Source organism: Semicossyphus pulcher, unplaced genomic scaffold, assembly GCF_022749685.1.
Source record: "Semicossyphus pulcher isolate SPU_LCO1_2020_fin unplaced genomic scaffold, fSemPul1.0.p SCAF_7, whole genome shotgun sequence".
In the NCBI taxonomy this organism is placed as follows: domain Eukaryota; kingdom Metazoa; phylum Chordata; class Actinopteri; order Labriformes; family Labridae; genus Semicossyphus; species Semicossyphus pulcher.
In genome coordinates this window covers 4,521,879-4,539,450 of record NW_027211748.1, presented here as the reverse complement: position 1 = coordinate 4,539,450, position 17,572 = coordinate 4,521,879, and the positions used below count along the sequence as shown (strand labels likewise).

Below are 17,572 nucleotides of genomic sequence, written 5' to 3'. Positions count from 1 at the left end.
AGAGCTAGTAGACTTATACCATCTGCATAACAATCAATTATAACAGACACATCAACCAGGACTAATCCTTGTTTAGAGTTTAGGTGTAAATAATTACAATGTACTATATTATATTACAGTTATTATGACCAAATAATCTGATTGGATAAGAGATGTTCCATGAGTGCCGATATAGAGAACAACATCATTGGGACTTTTCACTCTGTGTATCACTCCGCTTCAGCCAGGTGTTCTGAATGCTGTTAACAACAGCAGACCGTGTGTGTCTACATTGATCAGGCTGGTAATCACACAGCAGACTCTGATTTCACTGGTTGATGATAAATTAAAACAAACAGATAAATGTACATGATAAAAAACAGCTTATCTGTGGTAACCTGGAGACACAGAGTGCAGGAGAATCTTTGGGTTGCTTGGCAACAAACGACCAGTTTCAATGAAGTTGTGGAACTAGTTGAGTTTGTGGATCAAAAATTATCTGTTGTTGATTTTTACTACTAATTGTTGCTTGTATAACTGTTGTGTAAAAGCAATATCACTCTCGAGGTTGTGATGTACTGAATATTATCACATCACATATCTGCAACCGAATTACAGCCGTGAGGATGTTCAGTACAACATCACTGCCTCTCGTGTGATAGTAGCGACTTAAACTGATACGGTTAAAGGGACAGCTACAGCATTCGGAGAAAAAAAAGTTCCACTTTGCGCACTTCCTGTTGTTGTAGCCCAGCTGTCTAATTTGCCTGGTTTGCCATAGTACAATGTCAGAGTGTAAGCAGGTCATTATACGTTTTTTATCGTATTTGACATTTGTCATTTGTCTCTTTTGAATGAATTATTAGGATATTTGTTAAAGATAACCGCTGATTTGACTGTTTTTCCTGTTTGTTATAGACATGTCATCAGTTGCCAGCTGCAGTCAGGAGCAAATCGTTGCTTAGTGACATTAGATTTCTGTCACTACGGCAACCCACTGGAATGTTTCACAGGCGTTGTAGCCATCCCTCAGCTGATGCTGCTCTAAGTCCCTATTCCTTAAAGCTCCTGTGCGGAGTTTTTCAATGGTTATGAAACAGACTGAAATTAATTCTGATGAATCTATATGACCTACAAAATCAAACCAGATCATCAGCAACAAGATTGATTATTTCTGTATAGTTATTTTTGATACCTGAAACTGCTGGCAGGGGGGTAGATGTCAGACAAAGCCATTACCTGCATGCTGCTTTTGTTTACATTTTCCAGGGCAGAAATTTAAAGTGAGTGATACATATGACTGTTAGAGAAAGCAGGGTGAGATTTTTTGTTAAGAAACACCACATAAGCATGTACAGGACAAAAAAAGCGAAGAGATAAGAGATACAGCTTTGTCCACAGAGGGCGCCAAAATCAACCCAAACAGAAAGTTCCTCACAGCAGCTTAAAATGAAGGAAAACAGCTGATCTGTGTCTCATAATTTCCTCCTACAGGTCTTATCCAGTCAGAAGCTCTCTTGAAAAAAACATATAATCTAGTGATAAGATTTCCAGGGTTAAAATCATACAAGCAACACACGCAGGTGCAAAGCTAATTATGAAAAGAGTAACACCTGCCCACATTCTGTACGACAAGTTTAATGAGATAGAAGCTGTTCCCCTGTCAGATCTGTGTCGAGACAGACAAGGCACAATTTTGAGTTCAAACCAAAATGTCCTGTCAAAACAAAACTGACATATTGCAACTGAAACGTACAATAATAAAAGTCTCATTCTATCAGACATTGAATCAGCTTTGCAGCCTTTTAGCATAAACTCCTCAACCATAATTATATCTCTGCTCACATCAAACTCTTTTTGGTTCTTAAGCCAATTACACTATGTCTTTCAAAAATTCAATATCAAAGGGAGCATGATAACTACTGTACCTGAAATTAAATGCGCAAAATCCCATCTCCATGTTTGCAATAGTTCCCCCAATACAGAACGACTCATTCTACTGATTATCCGTTTAAATCTCTGCTGGAAGTTGTTTAACCTTCCTGCGGCCCAGCTTATTACTTTTCTGGGAAAACATGTGCTCTGTGTCTATTTGCAGTTGATTAACACTTAATGAAAATTTGTATGAAATGCACTGAATCTGCATTAAAAGAAAGAACCTTTTTTTTTAAACATACTGAGTTTATCCTTAATCGTGTGCCTTTGCTTTTATTTCTTCCTTTAAAGATTCTATTTTTGCTTTTCTTAAGATGTTTTCTGACCTTAAAATGAAATACCTTGGAGAGATATACATATACAGCCTCTGAATAAACATCAAAACTGTTCATCATGCTCGGAGTGTTTACATTAAATATATTATCAGCAGCTTCATTTGAGCAACAGAACTTCATTTATCCAGCGATTATCATCAATCAGGGCCCCTAAATCAGGCTTTGAAAAGGACATTTAACATGCAAATCCCTTCTCTAAAACGCCTGATACATGAAGCCCTCAGAAAAGGCTTTTCATGAACTACAATGAAGGTTGAATCTGTGGAACCAATTACCTTGATACCAGCCGAGCGGCATTTACCCACTGCATCAGGCACAGCGGCACGCGGCGGATCAATCATGGAGATGAGACCCAGGAAGCAGAGCTGCTCCGTGGGGAAGTTGGTGTCGTCGCTGTCGAAGGTGAATCCTCGGGGGAACTGGGATGAAGACAGATTCAATTGGCAGAAGCCTGCAGGAGAAGAGGGATCAGTGAGGTGATTTTTCTAAAATGATTGAAATATAATGTCTAAGAGTATACTGCTGCCTTTGTAAAGAAAAGAAGCCGTGTTGCTTTGTTGCTCTGACATCAATTTATAATTTATCTGGCACTAAAAAAAGGAGACAAAACATCCAATAATCAATAAGGATGCTCTTGTGTTATTTTTCTAAAGCTATAGTAACATTTAAACGCTACAAAGTAACATATAAACGCTACAAAGTAACGTGTACACGAGACAAACTCAGATCCCATCAGCTGTAGTCTGACGACGATGTAGCCTCTGGGGACATGTTGGGCTTGTAGCCAGCGGTTAGCGATAAACCACTTCCGTTTCCGGTACTGGTTCCGCGTGCTGCATCCTCTACAGAAAAAGAAACCGTTTCTCATGTGATTTACTTTAATTAACGGGTCTTACCTTTGCCAAATTTTCAACATCATGATGCAGATCACGTCCGTCTCGTTTGTTGAACGGAGGTCGGATCGATCATTTCTGATGCATTCGAGGAAGTCGAGAAATCTAAACGCTGAATGGCTTTCATAACACAGAGTCATGGAAATTTGTCTCAAGTTGAATTTTAGAGCTAGAACAGATTGTTAGCTGTTAGCATGCAGATGTATGTTTATAGAGATTAATAAGAAGCTACATTTTCGTCAGATAGCCACTGATGGGAGCAAGAATGTCATTACGTTCTGCCTGCTTTTGATCTCCACGCTGACTGTTTTTCCTGCATATATAGGTGATTGGTGAATATTACTCGGACTACAAGCATACTACAAACAGAAATCAGAAAACTTGCCGTCTCGTAAATCCACATCCCTGCCTACATTTCTATGTAGAATCTTTAGATAGAGATTAATGTGAGATGTTCTTAAGGCTCTCTTAGACAATGATTCCCAAACTATGCTACAAAGTATGCAAGAGCCTTGCTGCAAGCCCGGACAGTTACATACCAAGTAGCCCTAGTCCTTCTCTTAACACTAAACTAAATTGAGTTTTATTCGAGCAAAATGTAATATGTTTTTGTATTTTGCAATTTTGTAAAATTTAGTTTTTAATCATTTAAAGAGGGGGTATTATGCTGTTTCACATTTTAAGACACATAATGTTACAATGATGGATGTCCAGACTAAACGTGGGTGAAGTTTCAGATCTGTAGGTAAAAGTATGTTGGAGTAATCCCCAGGCGTCTCAGGTCAGGCTGCTGTGAACGACAGGTTTCACACAGTTTTTTCTACACGCTGTTGAGGCTTCGGAGAGGTGGCCAATCAGAAGAAAGTGAGCTTGTAGGGGCGGGGTTTCTTAAAGGGACAGAGCTGACTGAGTCGTTTCAGGCAGAGGCTGTATGAGGGCCTGCACAGGGCACCAGGGTGAGACAAATTAGTTTTTATAACTGTAAATTATGCTAAGCTACTCCACAGGTATCACAGGGTGAAATATGAAGCATGAAATTAGCATCATACCCCCCCTTTAAACATTTTAGAAAAAAACTGCTGGAACTTTCTCAAAGGTGGGTAGACGTAACATGATGTGACGTCCGTTGTAGCATAGTACCATTATTTGTATCATTATTGTTACCATTACAAGTGTAGTTATAGGTAGTATTTGTATTATTATCGTTGTTGTTAATATTAACAATATTGTTACTACTGCTGTTACTATTGTCATTTCTTCTTTGTTCTTTCTGTTGTTACTTTTACTTTCCTGTCCTTAATGCAGTCATCACTGTTGTCTTCATCATCTTCATTATTATTCTTTGTTATTTTCAATATTAATATCAATGTTATCATTATAAAAGGCATAAAATGGTCTGGTTCAGAATGGTAGATGGTCTGAAAAGCTTAGGAACCTCTGCTTTCAGACAACTTTACAAAATGCATTGTCTCCTGTCTGCGACGATCTTCACCTTACAGTCTGCATGCAAATCATTTTTAATATTAGATGTAGATTTTGTCACGGCAGGTCTGAAATACAGATCGGATCCACCACTTTTATTAATGTATGATCCACAGCCTTTGGAATATGTATCTCTTTGAGTCCCTACGGAGCAAAGCAAAACAAAATGCTTGTGAGGAAAAGCCTGAAAGCCTAAAAGCAGAGAAACCTCTCTTTGTCACGAAACACCCGACACATCATCCTCATCACCCAAAGGCAAAAGTGAGACTTAATAATTTACATGATTTCAGGAGCTTCACTCCAAAAAAAAAAGAAAAAAAGCCTGGCGCTTTTTCACATTTTACTGCTTAAAAAAAGTGACACCCACTCTAACAAAATGATGATAGCACATAATTATTACCTATGGCACTTTTAAAAAGATGCCAGGTAACTTTTTTCCTTGCTTGTCAAAATGATGACATTTAAAGAGTCTGAAAGCGGAATACTTCAGAGATATTGAAAGTTGAACTTCAGATAATTTTTTTTTTTTCACCCCAGAATCTGCCAATGGCATTTTACAAGGGAAATGTTTTTTTATGGACAAATTATGAAAGAATTTAGAGCAAAGTCTGACCTGAGTTAAATGATTACTCATTTACCAGCGCATAATCCGTACCATTACGTACAAATTTCACACGATAAACAACATTTTGTGTAACCATGGTATTTCCAGCTTCAAGTCTCCTGCAATTCTGATTAAGACTACAGTGCAAAAAACTTCTTTATTATGCACACAGGTCCAATAAAAGCACTTTTATGTGGACATTTGGTTAAACTACCCTGTTCACAGAGGAGATTATAAAAGGTGAGAGCTGTGTCCAACTGCTCCTCCATGCTATCTACTCCCAAACAGGCTGATAATAAGCTGGTGCCATGAAACATACCGAGCACTCTCTCCCCCAGGCCTCCCAGCTCCATGTAGGCACTCTGGAAAGCCTCCCTCCAGCTTTCATCAAGTGGAGTCTCCTGGCCATGGATCATAATGGTACTACACCTGTAAAACATTCATTAAATGCAAAATCAATCAGTGGTATTTGTTAGGGTTAGATAAAATACCTTAACTGTTGTCTAAGAGGAAGCATTTTTGTGCCTTTTGATATAAGAGCAAACAAGAATAATTTCAGTGGTACTTCCTACACATGCAGCGCACGGTATCGGATCAGCTGGGTCAGTAGTTTGTGGAAGAGACAACAACTAAAATAAAATAAAATATTATGGACACGACGGAGTGCTGTTCACGGTGGGGACTCGAGGATATTGTTTTCACATACCTATTCTGCATGTGTAGGTATATAAGGGCCGTTATGCGGAGTAAGACATAGTGCAGAGGGAAAGGGCTGTCTGACGTCAATGTGAAGCGATGACAAAAAACTAAAATACAGCGTACACTTAAACTGTAATGTTTGTTTGTATGTACGACTCTTTTCAGTGGCTAAAGTATGTGGTACTTTTGACCCCATCTGCAGCAGTGCTTAAGTTAGCTTCCTTGTAGGACGCCGCCAGACAGCCCTTTGCCTCGGCACTATGTCTTACTCCGCACAACAGCCCTGTAAAGACTAATCCAGTGAGCGAATTGTGCGCACTGGCATCTTGTGGAGCCGCCATGACTGCTGTGGTCACTCCGTGCCTGCTGACTGTGAGGGCAGCATAGTTAGTTGGATTAAAGACGTTAGACAGCTGCCTCTCGTTACTAATGAAGGGACCTTAATCAGGCGATCTTAACATTATTCAGATTTTACATATTAGACATCGGTTACAACAACAGCCTGATTACATAACGGAGAAACCATCCACCACATATTTGTGATAAAGTGCTGTGTAATATAACGTTATTCTACCAGCTAGTCAGCTTAATCACTAACAGCTGCATTTAATCATCACAAACTAGTTGCATAATATTTATGTTTTTTATAGATATCAATTCAGCATGTATTTTCTGTTTTTCTGCTAATGCAGCGGCTCTGTAATGATTACATGCAGCTCTTACTTGATCATGCTAACTAGCTAGGAACGTTGTACGAGAACATTTTAATAATCGCAAATGAACAACAAAATGCATCTACAGGTTAGGGAGAGCCGAAATGACTGTAATAATAATACAAATATTTTCAATTCACTTCTTAGCACAATCAGTGATTCTATATAGAGCGTCCGGTCTCATACAGGGGTCTCTAAATGACTTGTGTATTGTGCAATTCTTTTTCCAAAGTTTTTCTCAACTGTTAGAGCAGCCAATGACTCCACAGGTTCTTCCTGGTGACCTTCACATCTTTGTCTGAAGTAAAGTTACACTGGAAGTAACGCTAAATGTAGAAAATAGTTCACTTCTGAGGACAGCTTGCATGAGAACGTGCCAGATGTTGTAGGGAGACGCCACCGCAGAAATGGCAGCTTGTCAACTTCCAGTATTTCCCTGGATTAGTATATACCTACGCATGCAGAGCAGGTATGTGAAGGAAAACAATGTCCTCTGGTCCCCACTGTGAATGGCACTTAGTCGTTTGCATAATATTGTATTTTCTTGTATTTGTTGTCTCTTCTACAAACCGTTGACCCAAACTGTTGAACTGATACGGCGTGCTGCATGCGCAGGAACTCCAGCCGGCTTCTCCTAACAGAGGCCGTGCTAACTGTACGTAGCACACTGACTATTGATAAGAACCTCATACAACCCCACTTCAAACAATCTGAACTATCAATTTAAGCAACTCAGCCTTTCCCAATAACATCAAAATGCAATAATAAAGAGTTTAAAAGAAAAAGGGCGAGTACTTTCCCAAGCAGCAGGTTCTGTAGCTGTGTCACTAAACGTTTCTCTGAAAGCAGTACATTGTGAATGTGTTGGGGACTATTTTTACCAGCAGATTAATTAAACACATTTGGTGCTCTAGTGAGTAATAACGGCAGCAGGAGGGCGTATATGGGATCGACTCAAAATAAACTATAGTGTGTGTGTTCATACTGAAGTTGGTTTTAGTCTTTTAATGGGATTTGTTCTCTATAAAGTCAAATGCATAGAATGTCAGAAGCCTCTGAGGAGCCTGTCGGTTTTCTTTCATTATATTGCTGGAAGAAAATGAATAGTTAAATGAAAAACAAGAAAACATGTTGTGCAGCCTCACTTGTGAGACATATAATCGATTCATTATTGATTAACCAACCTGTCCAGGATTCTCTCTGGCGCTCCCTTCATGACCAGAATATGTCCAGAGGGATTGTCCTCCACTTCATGGACCGACAGCTTGAAGAGAAAGGGGGGGAGGTAAGGAAGAGCGGTGAGGACATAACATGAAAGGATTGATTTTGAAACAGTTTCTGCTTCTTGTTTGTCTACATTTTTTTTCTGTTGTAGTCACAAAAAGCTAAAGACAGACCTCCACCTTCGTAACACTCAGCAATGAATTCCACATTAAAGCCAGCAATCATGTTCTGGGCCGCTGCTGGTGTCATATTTCTCCAACCTTGACTCTAACATGACTGAGTGCACATTGTAAGTCATATGTATCCCCTGTGTTGAAGCAGCAGTCATTCACACATACTCTCACATGTATTCCTGTGGTGTTGCACCTCGGCATTACCCCATCCCCCCACACGAACATACGAGCGCACACATACCACCCAAGGTAATTTGTATCTGAGTCACAGCATATCTAATCTCAGAAAACCAGAACAAAATTGCTTTTTTTTCTCCACCCTCCACACAGACATTCCTATTTAAGTCAGGGAACAGGTGCAACAAAATACATGCAGGAACTCCTTTGTTTGCTTCTGCATCACTGTTGGGTTATTCATTGGCTGGTCCAATTCTCCAGACAGGATGGGATTGACTGGGTGTGGAAATCAGAAACACTCCCCCCTGCATTAATTGCTTTGGTGCCCTTCACTAAGGTGTTATGTCTCAATGTGTTCACCATTTATTGGTTCAATATTAAGTTTTCATTTTTGAAGTGTCGCTGACAACTCCTACAGAATCTACGACCCTTTAGAAGAGCCTATTGTGACAATGTACTTACTGGCTATACTCTAATAGGGGTGCGACATTTAGTCGATGTCAACAAAAACTGGATGACAAAATTAGTTCTCTCTCTCTCTCTCTCTCTCTCTCTAGGAAGGTTCTGTCATTGACTCCTGGTGAAGTGAGGAAATAAAAGAAAAAGATTTTCCAAACAAGAGAATCTTCTTTGCAGCAACAACAACAAACCAGTTTGTAAAGCACATTTACCCGTCTATCAAAAATAACATACACTGTAACAGTGAAACAGCTTCCTAACAATGTTGTGTTTGGCAGAATCCAGGTATAAACGTGTGCAGCAGTGTGAATGTAAAGCAGGGTGTCGTGTTCAGGCCGCCTTCCCCTGATGGAAAGGTTAAAAATGAATATGCATGATTCACTCAAAGTATGTCAAAAGAAATGTTTTCTGTCTAGGAAACGCTTGCTTTAGAAAAATCAGTTTAAAGAGCGACAACAAAGGGACACTGAAGGCAAAAAAATGCAATATAAAAACAGTCAAAAATAATCCCTCAAGCATCAACTGGGATGAACTAGAACCGTGTGGTGACGTCTGTATCTGCATAGACGATGCTTCTGCCTGGAATTTATTATTTTGAAACGTTCAGACGACATTTTCTGCGTGTCAAATTTTTGGCAAAGGTCTCACCAGCCTGCTTCTTAGTGGTGTCAGCCCGCAGCATACTACAGCGCGCAGGTTGGGATTACAAGAAAATTACAAGAAAATTGCTCTCCTTATGGATTGTTTTTCCTGCATACGCCGCAGCCTGCTGATACGTGATTGGTCAATATTACTCGGACTACAATCGAAGTTCAAACGGAAACTGGAACACTTGTCTTCCCGGAAATCCACGTCCCTGCGTACAGATTCTCCGATGTAGACTATTTGACTATGTAGAATCTGTAAATAGAGCTAAGGAGGGACGAAGCATGGCTTCCACTTGATTCATACAGAATCCATCACAGGCATGGTTTTGCGGAGGTATGGATATACTATCGACTTGTGCTTTAGAAAGTACCTGCATTGAAAATAATGTTTTATTTGTCTGATTCAATGCCTTGTTCTCGCTAACCATGCTCCCTCTGTTTTTCAGTCCCTCCAGGGTTTCAAGGGCATTTTCTATGATTGTTGCAGTCATAGTAACTTAGAATTCATTGTCAGTTTAAGCAGCAGTCAGTGTAAATGTTGTGATGTGAAGAGAACATTTTGTGTTTATGTCATCTCAACAAAAGCAAAGTTTTCCAACTTACAAAATGATTCAATTTGAAGTGGCTCTATAGTGTAGTGGCGAGTGCCGTCGCCTCACAGCGAGAAGGTTACCTGTTGGCACCCTGGTGTGGCCACAAGTGAATCTGAAAGACTGTGATGACAAAACAACTAAATTGTGATTACAAGTTGAGTAAACTAAATGATAAGTTAATTTAACAAGCAAAGTTCTTTTGTTTTGAGGCGATACAAATGTATCTTAACTTATTTTCTCAAATTAAATTAAAGTTAAAATTTGAAGGCAGCCCGGACACATCCTTATTTTAGTTCAAACAAAGTTTTTTTTTTACACTGTGCCTGATCGTGCAGAAGCTAAAAAAGTTGCAAAGTTTGGATGATTTTTTTCTGTTGAACGTATTACACGTCCACTGTGAGCATCTGGGACAAACGCTCCAATAAAGCCGTCTACTGGCTGAGCGAGCTGTTTGTCTTCTGACATCACTTCCGGTTGATTTCAGCATCAGGACTCAAAAGAAAATGTGAACAAACTGAATGACACTAAAGTGAATAGAAATGAATATTTGTAACATCAGAGAAGTGAGTTTGGTGACGTACATGACTTCACGTTTGAGGGGAAATTGGAAGATGCAACTTCCTGGAGGGACTGCTTCTTTTCATTGACTGTATAAAAAGATGGACGACATGACGGGAAGCCAAACCCTCTCTGTCGCCCCCTGCTGACTGGCTGCAGTATAGGTCACAAAGCCTGCCTCCTCATGTTAACAGATGGGACATGAGTCAAACTATAAAATCTAAATACACGTCAAATACATTTTTCTCAAACATGGTTTCTGTCATTATAGTTAGTTCTTATCACGCTGATTTACGTCCAAGTGTTCATTTTTCTGGTTTATTTTTAATTAGTTATTTGATGCTGTAAAAATGATGATTGACAGCTCTGTTGACAAATACGGCTCCTGCAGCCGATCTATTCTGGGTGAGCAGAGTAGAGAACCTGAGAGGAGACGTAATTAAGACAATCACTACAGTCATTGAAGTTTCCATACCTGTGAACGTTAACCTCAGACCGACACAAGAAGCTGTTCTGCTGTTAAACACGCCGGTGTGCGGGATCCTTGATGTTTATTTTGGTAAGTTTAGTGTGTGTTTTGGTTAGCGGAAGTGGCTACAGCAGCTACACCCATCGATCTCTACTGCGCAGCTCTGACTCCAAATGACGTCACCATCGCAAGATGGCAGCGCCTGTCACAGCGGCTATTTTGGCTTCAAATGCGTACAATGGGATCAGATGGAGACGCGTCATCCATCTTTATATACAGTCATTCGTTCTTTCTCTCTACCTGCTCTCCCTTGGCTCATTGAGTCGGGGAGGAGGGGCACACTGCAACTGACAAATCCTCATTCTCTCACTCATTCTCCCTTTAATACAAAAGAAGTTTAAGAAGGTAAACACAATTAAAAAGTTGTTGTTAGCAATAAAAACAAACGTTTGATGATAAAAACGACTTAAAAGGTGTTTCATAGAAGACTTGCATCAGCAGCCCTTCCAGCACAAAGCCATGAACACTGCGGTCCCATGCAGTGTACCTGGTACTTGTTGGTGGAGTTGAAAGGGATCTCTGCCACTTTGGGGTTCCTGGCTCTCATGCCACGAACGTTCCCACAGCACAGCTCGATGCATTTCAACAGAGCCGACTCTGATGCATCCCCCGCCGTCTCCCTCTGGGGAAAACACACACACAGCCGCACATTAGCACTCTCGCTCACGTATGCATATTAAGGAAGGAGTGTTGTGTTTCTCATCGCCTGTGCTGGAAGGAAGCTCCGACTGATTAAAGCTTCACCTGAGAGGTCTTTCTTTACCTCTTTACCTCCGTTCTCCGAGGATCACCTGCATCACCAGCACTTGTACTTTGGTCACAACATTGTTTTTTAAAGTTATGTAAAGATTAATGTAAAAGTAATGACACTGCAGAACATGGTTTTCGCTTCGGGTTTGGGGATGCAGAATAATTTGCTTAAAAAAAGCAGAAAAAAGCTGATTAGTAGATTTTTAATGTCTCTTAAGGGCATTTTTTAAGAATATTGATGTAAAAGGGTCTGGATATGAGGAGTTCACATTATGTTAAGAATATACAGCTCCGGAAAATATTAAGAGCCCACTCTAAACGTTCTTTGAATCAGCATCTATCTCTATATGTCACGGTCGGCCCAATCCAGATCTGAACCCCATTGAAAACCTCCTGAATGTGATCAAGAGGAAGACGGATGTTTACGAGCCATCGAACAAAGCCGAGCTGCGTCACCCAACAGCGATGTGAAAGTCTTCCAAGACGCATGAAAGCTGTAATTAAAAACCAGGTTATTCACCACATATTGATCTGTGAACTCTTCCTGAGTTAAAACTTGTTTTCTTTGCATTATTCGAGGTCTTTTGGTTTTCGTCGTCAAGTCGTCAATTTCCGCAAATAAAAGACCTCAATGAGAATATTTGATTTGGCAGTAGTAGTGTTTGTTTATTCACAGTGGAGTGCAGAAATGTTATAATGACACTTTTTTTCATGGAACGACGGGTGCTTTTATCGCCGAGTAATAAATAGAATCTCTAGTTTTAGACGATCGATCATGACGTATCAAAATTCCTACGCATTTATACATTTTTGCATGAAGACGACGTCCTTGATTTGAGCATGTGTGGAATATTTGCACGTCCACACACTGACACACAGGGACACAAATGGTACGGGGCCTTTGTTTAAAGCTGAGAATTGAATTATCTTCTGTTTAAATGCACAAGGCTCCATATTTGTTTTTGTGGTCTTTGCAGGTTTATCTGATTCAGTCTGTGTGACGAGTTGCTTGTTCCACACTTGAATCATTCAGGAGGAAATGCTCCTTTGATAACCTGTAAAATCTCCCCTTGATAAAAATCCCATAATGATCTCTGCAGTTCCTCCCGGTCTTGGAGCCAATTCATTAAAATCACACCGAACCGATTGACCTAACGCCAAATATACCAACGGGGGCCGAACCAAGACAAGATATTTCTCTTTGTTCCTGTTTATTCATTCATGAACAGCCGCAAAACAAGGACACGCGCTCCGCAAGATTTGTCCTTGTTTGTGCCTTTTCATGAATGAATAAATAGACCAAGGAAATTCCATTTCTCTGTTTTCCCGCTGCAGATGGGGACTTGTTTGTGTAATGGTAGAGGAGCCGGGGCCTCGACTGCTGTGTCTGAGTGCTGTCAGGAGATACGGCTGTTACTTAATGCAGGGAGGAAGCCCGAGCAGCTCGAGGGGCGGAGAGGCAGCAGAGGTGGGAACTGCTCTCACCGGAGTCAAGGAGTTGTAATCCCTGTCGCTGAGAACCACACAGAGAATTTCTTCGGGTCAGTGTAGCACAGGTTGCAGAGCGGCGGTTTGTAGAACACTGGGATATTATTGACTTACCAACCCAGCAGTGTGTGTGTTTGTGTAGCAGTGTGGGGGAGGCATTTCCAGGGGTGCATTGGATTATCCTCAGCATGTGTGTGTTTATGTGTGACAGGGAGACTAAGCGTGTGAGACAGTGCGAGTGTCAAGAGGTATTGACAAATTATTTTTATGGGTTGTTTCTTTCCCTGTGGGTGCCATGGGGGTGAGGCTCCGCGGGTCACAGGGAAGAATATTTACTCAACAAGTTCCTTCCTTTCCTGCAGTGCGTCCATGTTCTGCTGCTTTATACTGCACTTAAACTTAACAACATTTCAGAAGGAAACACTGCCGGCAACATGAATGTGACCGTTATCGATGCTGAATGCTTCGATTCAAAACGTTTTAAACTAAACCTTTCATACATGCACTACACTACATCTCACAGGGAAATATCAAACATTTATATTCACTAAATTTTTTTTCCGGATGAATCTTGTCAATTGGCAATTAACAGAATACTTTCAATTTCGTCGCGTGCACGCGTGGGCCCATAGACATGTTCTTTAGGTTCATTGATGACTTTGAAATTGTCCGGAGGTGTGACTGTGAACATAAGTGTCTGTCAGCCCTGCAACTGACTGGTGATCAGTCCGGGCTGTCCCCCACCTCACACTCAGTGACAGTCGGGAAAGGCTGCAGCCCCCCCGAACAGAAAAAACTTCAATACTCACTGGTGAATGTATATTTCTCCTCTGCCTTACATGAACATAATTTGTCTTATTATAAATATTTCTCAAATATCCTTATTATTATCATTGTTTCATTACTGCTATTCTTTATTATTTGTTATTATATTTTATGTCTGTAATATTAAATATTTAATATCTAGCCTTTCTAAATGAAGTCTCCCAGGATAAGAATTTCAAACACTTGTACCGGAGTGACAGTAAACATTCTGAATCTTGAGAATGGATGTTTGTACTTTTGAGTAAGAATACTGTAATGGAGTAACATGGTCAGATTGCTACTTTTGCTTGAGTTTTGTTGTGAAAAATTCCTCCAGCTAAAGTTAGCTTAATTTAGACCATTGACAACATTAAAGGGTCCTCACATTAATAATAGTAATATAATTCTCTAAAAAGTGCACATTGAATCACAGTAAGGGTCAGGTCCACATTATTATATATATAGTAGTTTGATCAACAACTTTTTACTCCTCTGTGTTTCAGATCATTTTTGGATAGTTGTGGAATCAGCTCTGTTGGACTTAGAAGAATGATACAGTACAATTAAACACCATCATCATCGTCTTCCTTATAATGGAGTATTTTTACATTTATATGTGGCTGCTTCACTTATTTATACAAGCAGAAGTCTTCCTCCACCACTGCTTTTTTCTTGAGTGACAGCTCAACTGACACTGCCCTGATGCTGTTAACTTCACCCTGCTGGCGAACCATGTAGGCAGAATCATGTCTTATGAATAATGTGCATGCATTATTTGATCCTAATGTAAAACGGCCTGCTCATAACGTCCTTGGATTAAACTAAACCTGCTATACTCCACTGCCTAAGAGAGTCGAGATAATTCATGAGACTGAAGCATCGGAGCGTCACTTCGGAAAGGATGTTGCCGCTGTACTGTGTGTGTGTGTGTGTGTGTGTGAGGTGTAGGTTCATACCATCACGATGGGGAAGCTCTCCTGTCCAGCTTTGAAATCAGCTCTGTTGCACAGGCCGGCCACTCGAGACAGAGAAGCCCAAGTAGCAGAGCTCTTGTCAAAACCCAAACCTGGGAGAATAGCAGAGGGAGAAGTGTTAGACTTTTTTTTATTTTAAAGCCGGGCTCATGCACTATTTATGCCTTTGACTTAACTCTCGGTTCACAGAGTAGCGCTGGATGTTGTAGCTAAACAACATGGGGTCAGTTAAGTTGAGCAATCGCATTTTTTCCTTGACAAAAGTGATTTTTCAGCTCCCCAGTCTTAAAAAATAACATCCATTTTTAACGAGAATGTCTGGGAAAATAAAAGCTGTTTGGACGTTTCCTGCATCAAAATTTCATCCGTCTCACCTAATCGAACTGAAAATGACCCTCAGTCTTTCTGCTGTCGCCTGCATTCATTTTTCATTTTTATCCTACGCTCTCTAGAGTGGTCACTGTCCCTGTTATTGTGAAAACAGAATAGGGAAGCAGGAAACACAGAGTACACAGCGGCAAACTGTGGCTGGAGCTGTTGAACGAGACAAAGCAAGGTGCAAAAAGCTCACAAAACCTGCAACAACTGCAAAAATAGTCTGTCAGCCCGAAAAATGAATACTCTGTGTTTTCTCTAGCACTTGCACTCTTACAGCTGTACAGCCTTTTTCGGCACTGCTGGCATTGTATGATTGCACAATCGTCTGACTCAATACTCATTGGTATGCACAGAACACCTGTTATTTCGTCTTTCAAACCTTTTGATTATTGCTAACAGCTTCTTTGAAATTTGGCTCCATTTGTATCTGTCTGGTACGACAAACGGATCTGATTGGTTCTGCAGCGGCACTCTTGCTGGGGAACTCTGGGAAAAGACATGTTTGTAGCTCAGGGTTGTTCCGCCCACCGCATACCGCTGCTCAATTAATCCGAGCGCTAGTGTGAACAGCAATGTCGGTTGGCGGCGTGAACATTGGGCAGATGAATTTCAGCAGGTGGTCACGCTCCCCCTCCTGCGTTCCCACACTCTCTCTATCTCCCCTTTCTATCTTTCGCTCTCGTCATCTTTCTTTCCCTTCTTCCTCCCTTTTCTTTTCATCTATCCCTCCCTCTCTCTGTCTCACCAGTCTGGTCCTCGGTGGTGTCAGCCTCATGGATCTGGTTGTCGAACCACATGTGGGCCACGGTCATGCGGTTCTGGGTCAGCGTGCCCGTCTTGTCGGAGCAGATGGTGGAGGTGGAGCCGAGAGTCTCCACGGCCTCCAGGTTCTTCACCAGGCAGTTCTTCTTGGCCATCCGCTTGGCAGTGAGAGTCAGACACACCTGGGAGCACGGTGGGAGGTGAGAGGGGGAGTGAAGGAGGGAGAGAAGAGGATAAGGGAGGGAGGGAGGAGGAGAGGCGAGGATGGATGATTGTTAGTCGACGAGAGGAGAGAGCATGTGTGCGCACCGGTGCGTTCAAGTGTTTGTGCATGTGAAACCATGCGTGGTCCAGATGCCTTAAGCGTTCGAGTGTGTTGGTTTGTGTGCATGTGTGTGTGTATTTAGTTGGCTGGTTAACAGCAGGTGCACAGCAACATAAAAATATGATGAATGGACACATTGGATATGTTGTAAAAGACACATGGACACACATTATTTCACACTGACTGTATGACTCACACATCACATGCTGCACAAACACAGATTCCCACACACTACTCATGGTGTGTTTAAAGGCAGGGCAACTAAATAAACCAGTCAGTGGAAGTGAATTCTTTTTCTGGGACCAGTGAAATGTCGACTGATGGCATTTCAAATGCCAACTGGCATACTCCTCAGCTCACGCTTTGTTTATTGTTGCAGAAAAAGTTAGCAGTGCTTCCACATCCGAGCAACTTCAGCAGTGAGTAATAAATCACCTGCTTAGCTGCGTTCTGTAGCATCATTAGCGATAAAGCTAACACTCACCGAGGGTAAATTAGAGTTAGGTGAAGCACAGGTGTAACTAATAACATTGACAATGGCTCCGTTCCATTTAGGTGTGCCAGTAAACCATGACAGTGAGCCAGCAGGCACAAAGTCAGTGGCTGCAGAACTGGCTTGTTTAAAGCTGCAATAATCAATACTTTGTATGGTAACAAAGGATCAAATTATTGCTTATGATGAGGAAACAGATGCACAAGGCAACAAAAAAAGCATTTCCCCTCACGCTCTGCAGACCTCGAAACCTCTTTGAGCTCATTATTTTGGATTTAAGGCCCAAAAACTCAAGAAAACAAGCTCATGAATCCTTGTCAGCTACCTGCAAAGCAACAAGCAGCACACAAACAAAGCTAGCAGTTAGCTGGTGAAGTTCTACATCTGGCAGCCAAAGAGCCAAAAGAAGCATGAATATTTAAGTGTATTAGTAGAGTGTATTTTATAAATGTTGCTCCTCGCCTCGTAAATGTTTAAATTGTCAACTGTTTGGTTAACAGTGCTCTCACTTGGTGACTGTAGGAGCCAAAATCATAATTTCCTTTTGCAGCCTCTGCAGGTTGGAGGTTACTTAAGAGAAGGGCGGAGTCACCAAGCT

At 41.1% G+C, this 17,572-nt stretch overlaps 1 protein-coding gene across 1 annotated transcript in view; it reads right to left on the bottom strand.

Annotated features, from left to right (window-relative positions):
- atp1a2a (ATPase Na+/K+ transporting subunit alpha 2a) overlaps window positions 1–17,572 on the bottom strand; it is a 53,786-nt gene that overhangs the window by 19,748 nt on the left and 16,466 nt on the right. The window contains exons 9-14 of the mRNA XM_069683982.1: window positions 16,140–16,338; window positions 14,999–15,108; window positions 11,488–11,622; window positions 7,825–7,904; window positions 5,548–5,657; window positions 2,525–2,700 (exon numbers count right to left, since the gene is read on the bottom strand). Coding sequence (XP_069540083.1) covers window positions 2,525–2,700; window positions 5,548–5,657; window positions 7,825–7,904; window positions 11,488–11,622; window positions 14,999–15,108; window positions 16,140–16,338 — 810 coding nt within the window. The remainder of the gene's footprint in view (window positions 1–2,524; window positions 2,701–5,547; window positions 5,658–7,824; window positions 7,905–11,487; window positions 11,623–14,998; window positions 15,109–16,139; window positions 16,339–17,572) is intronic.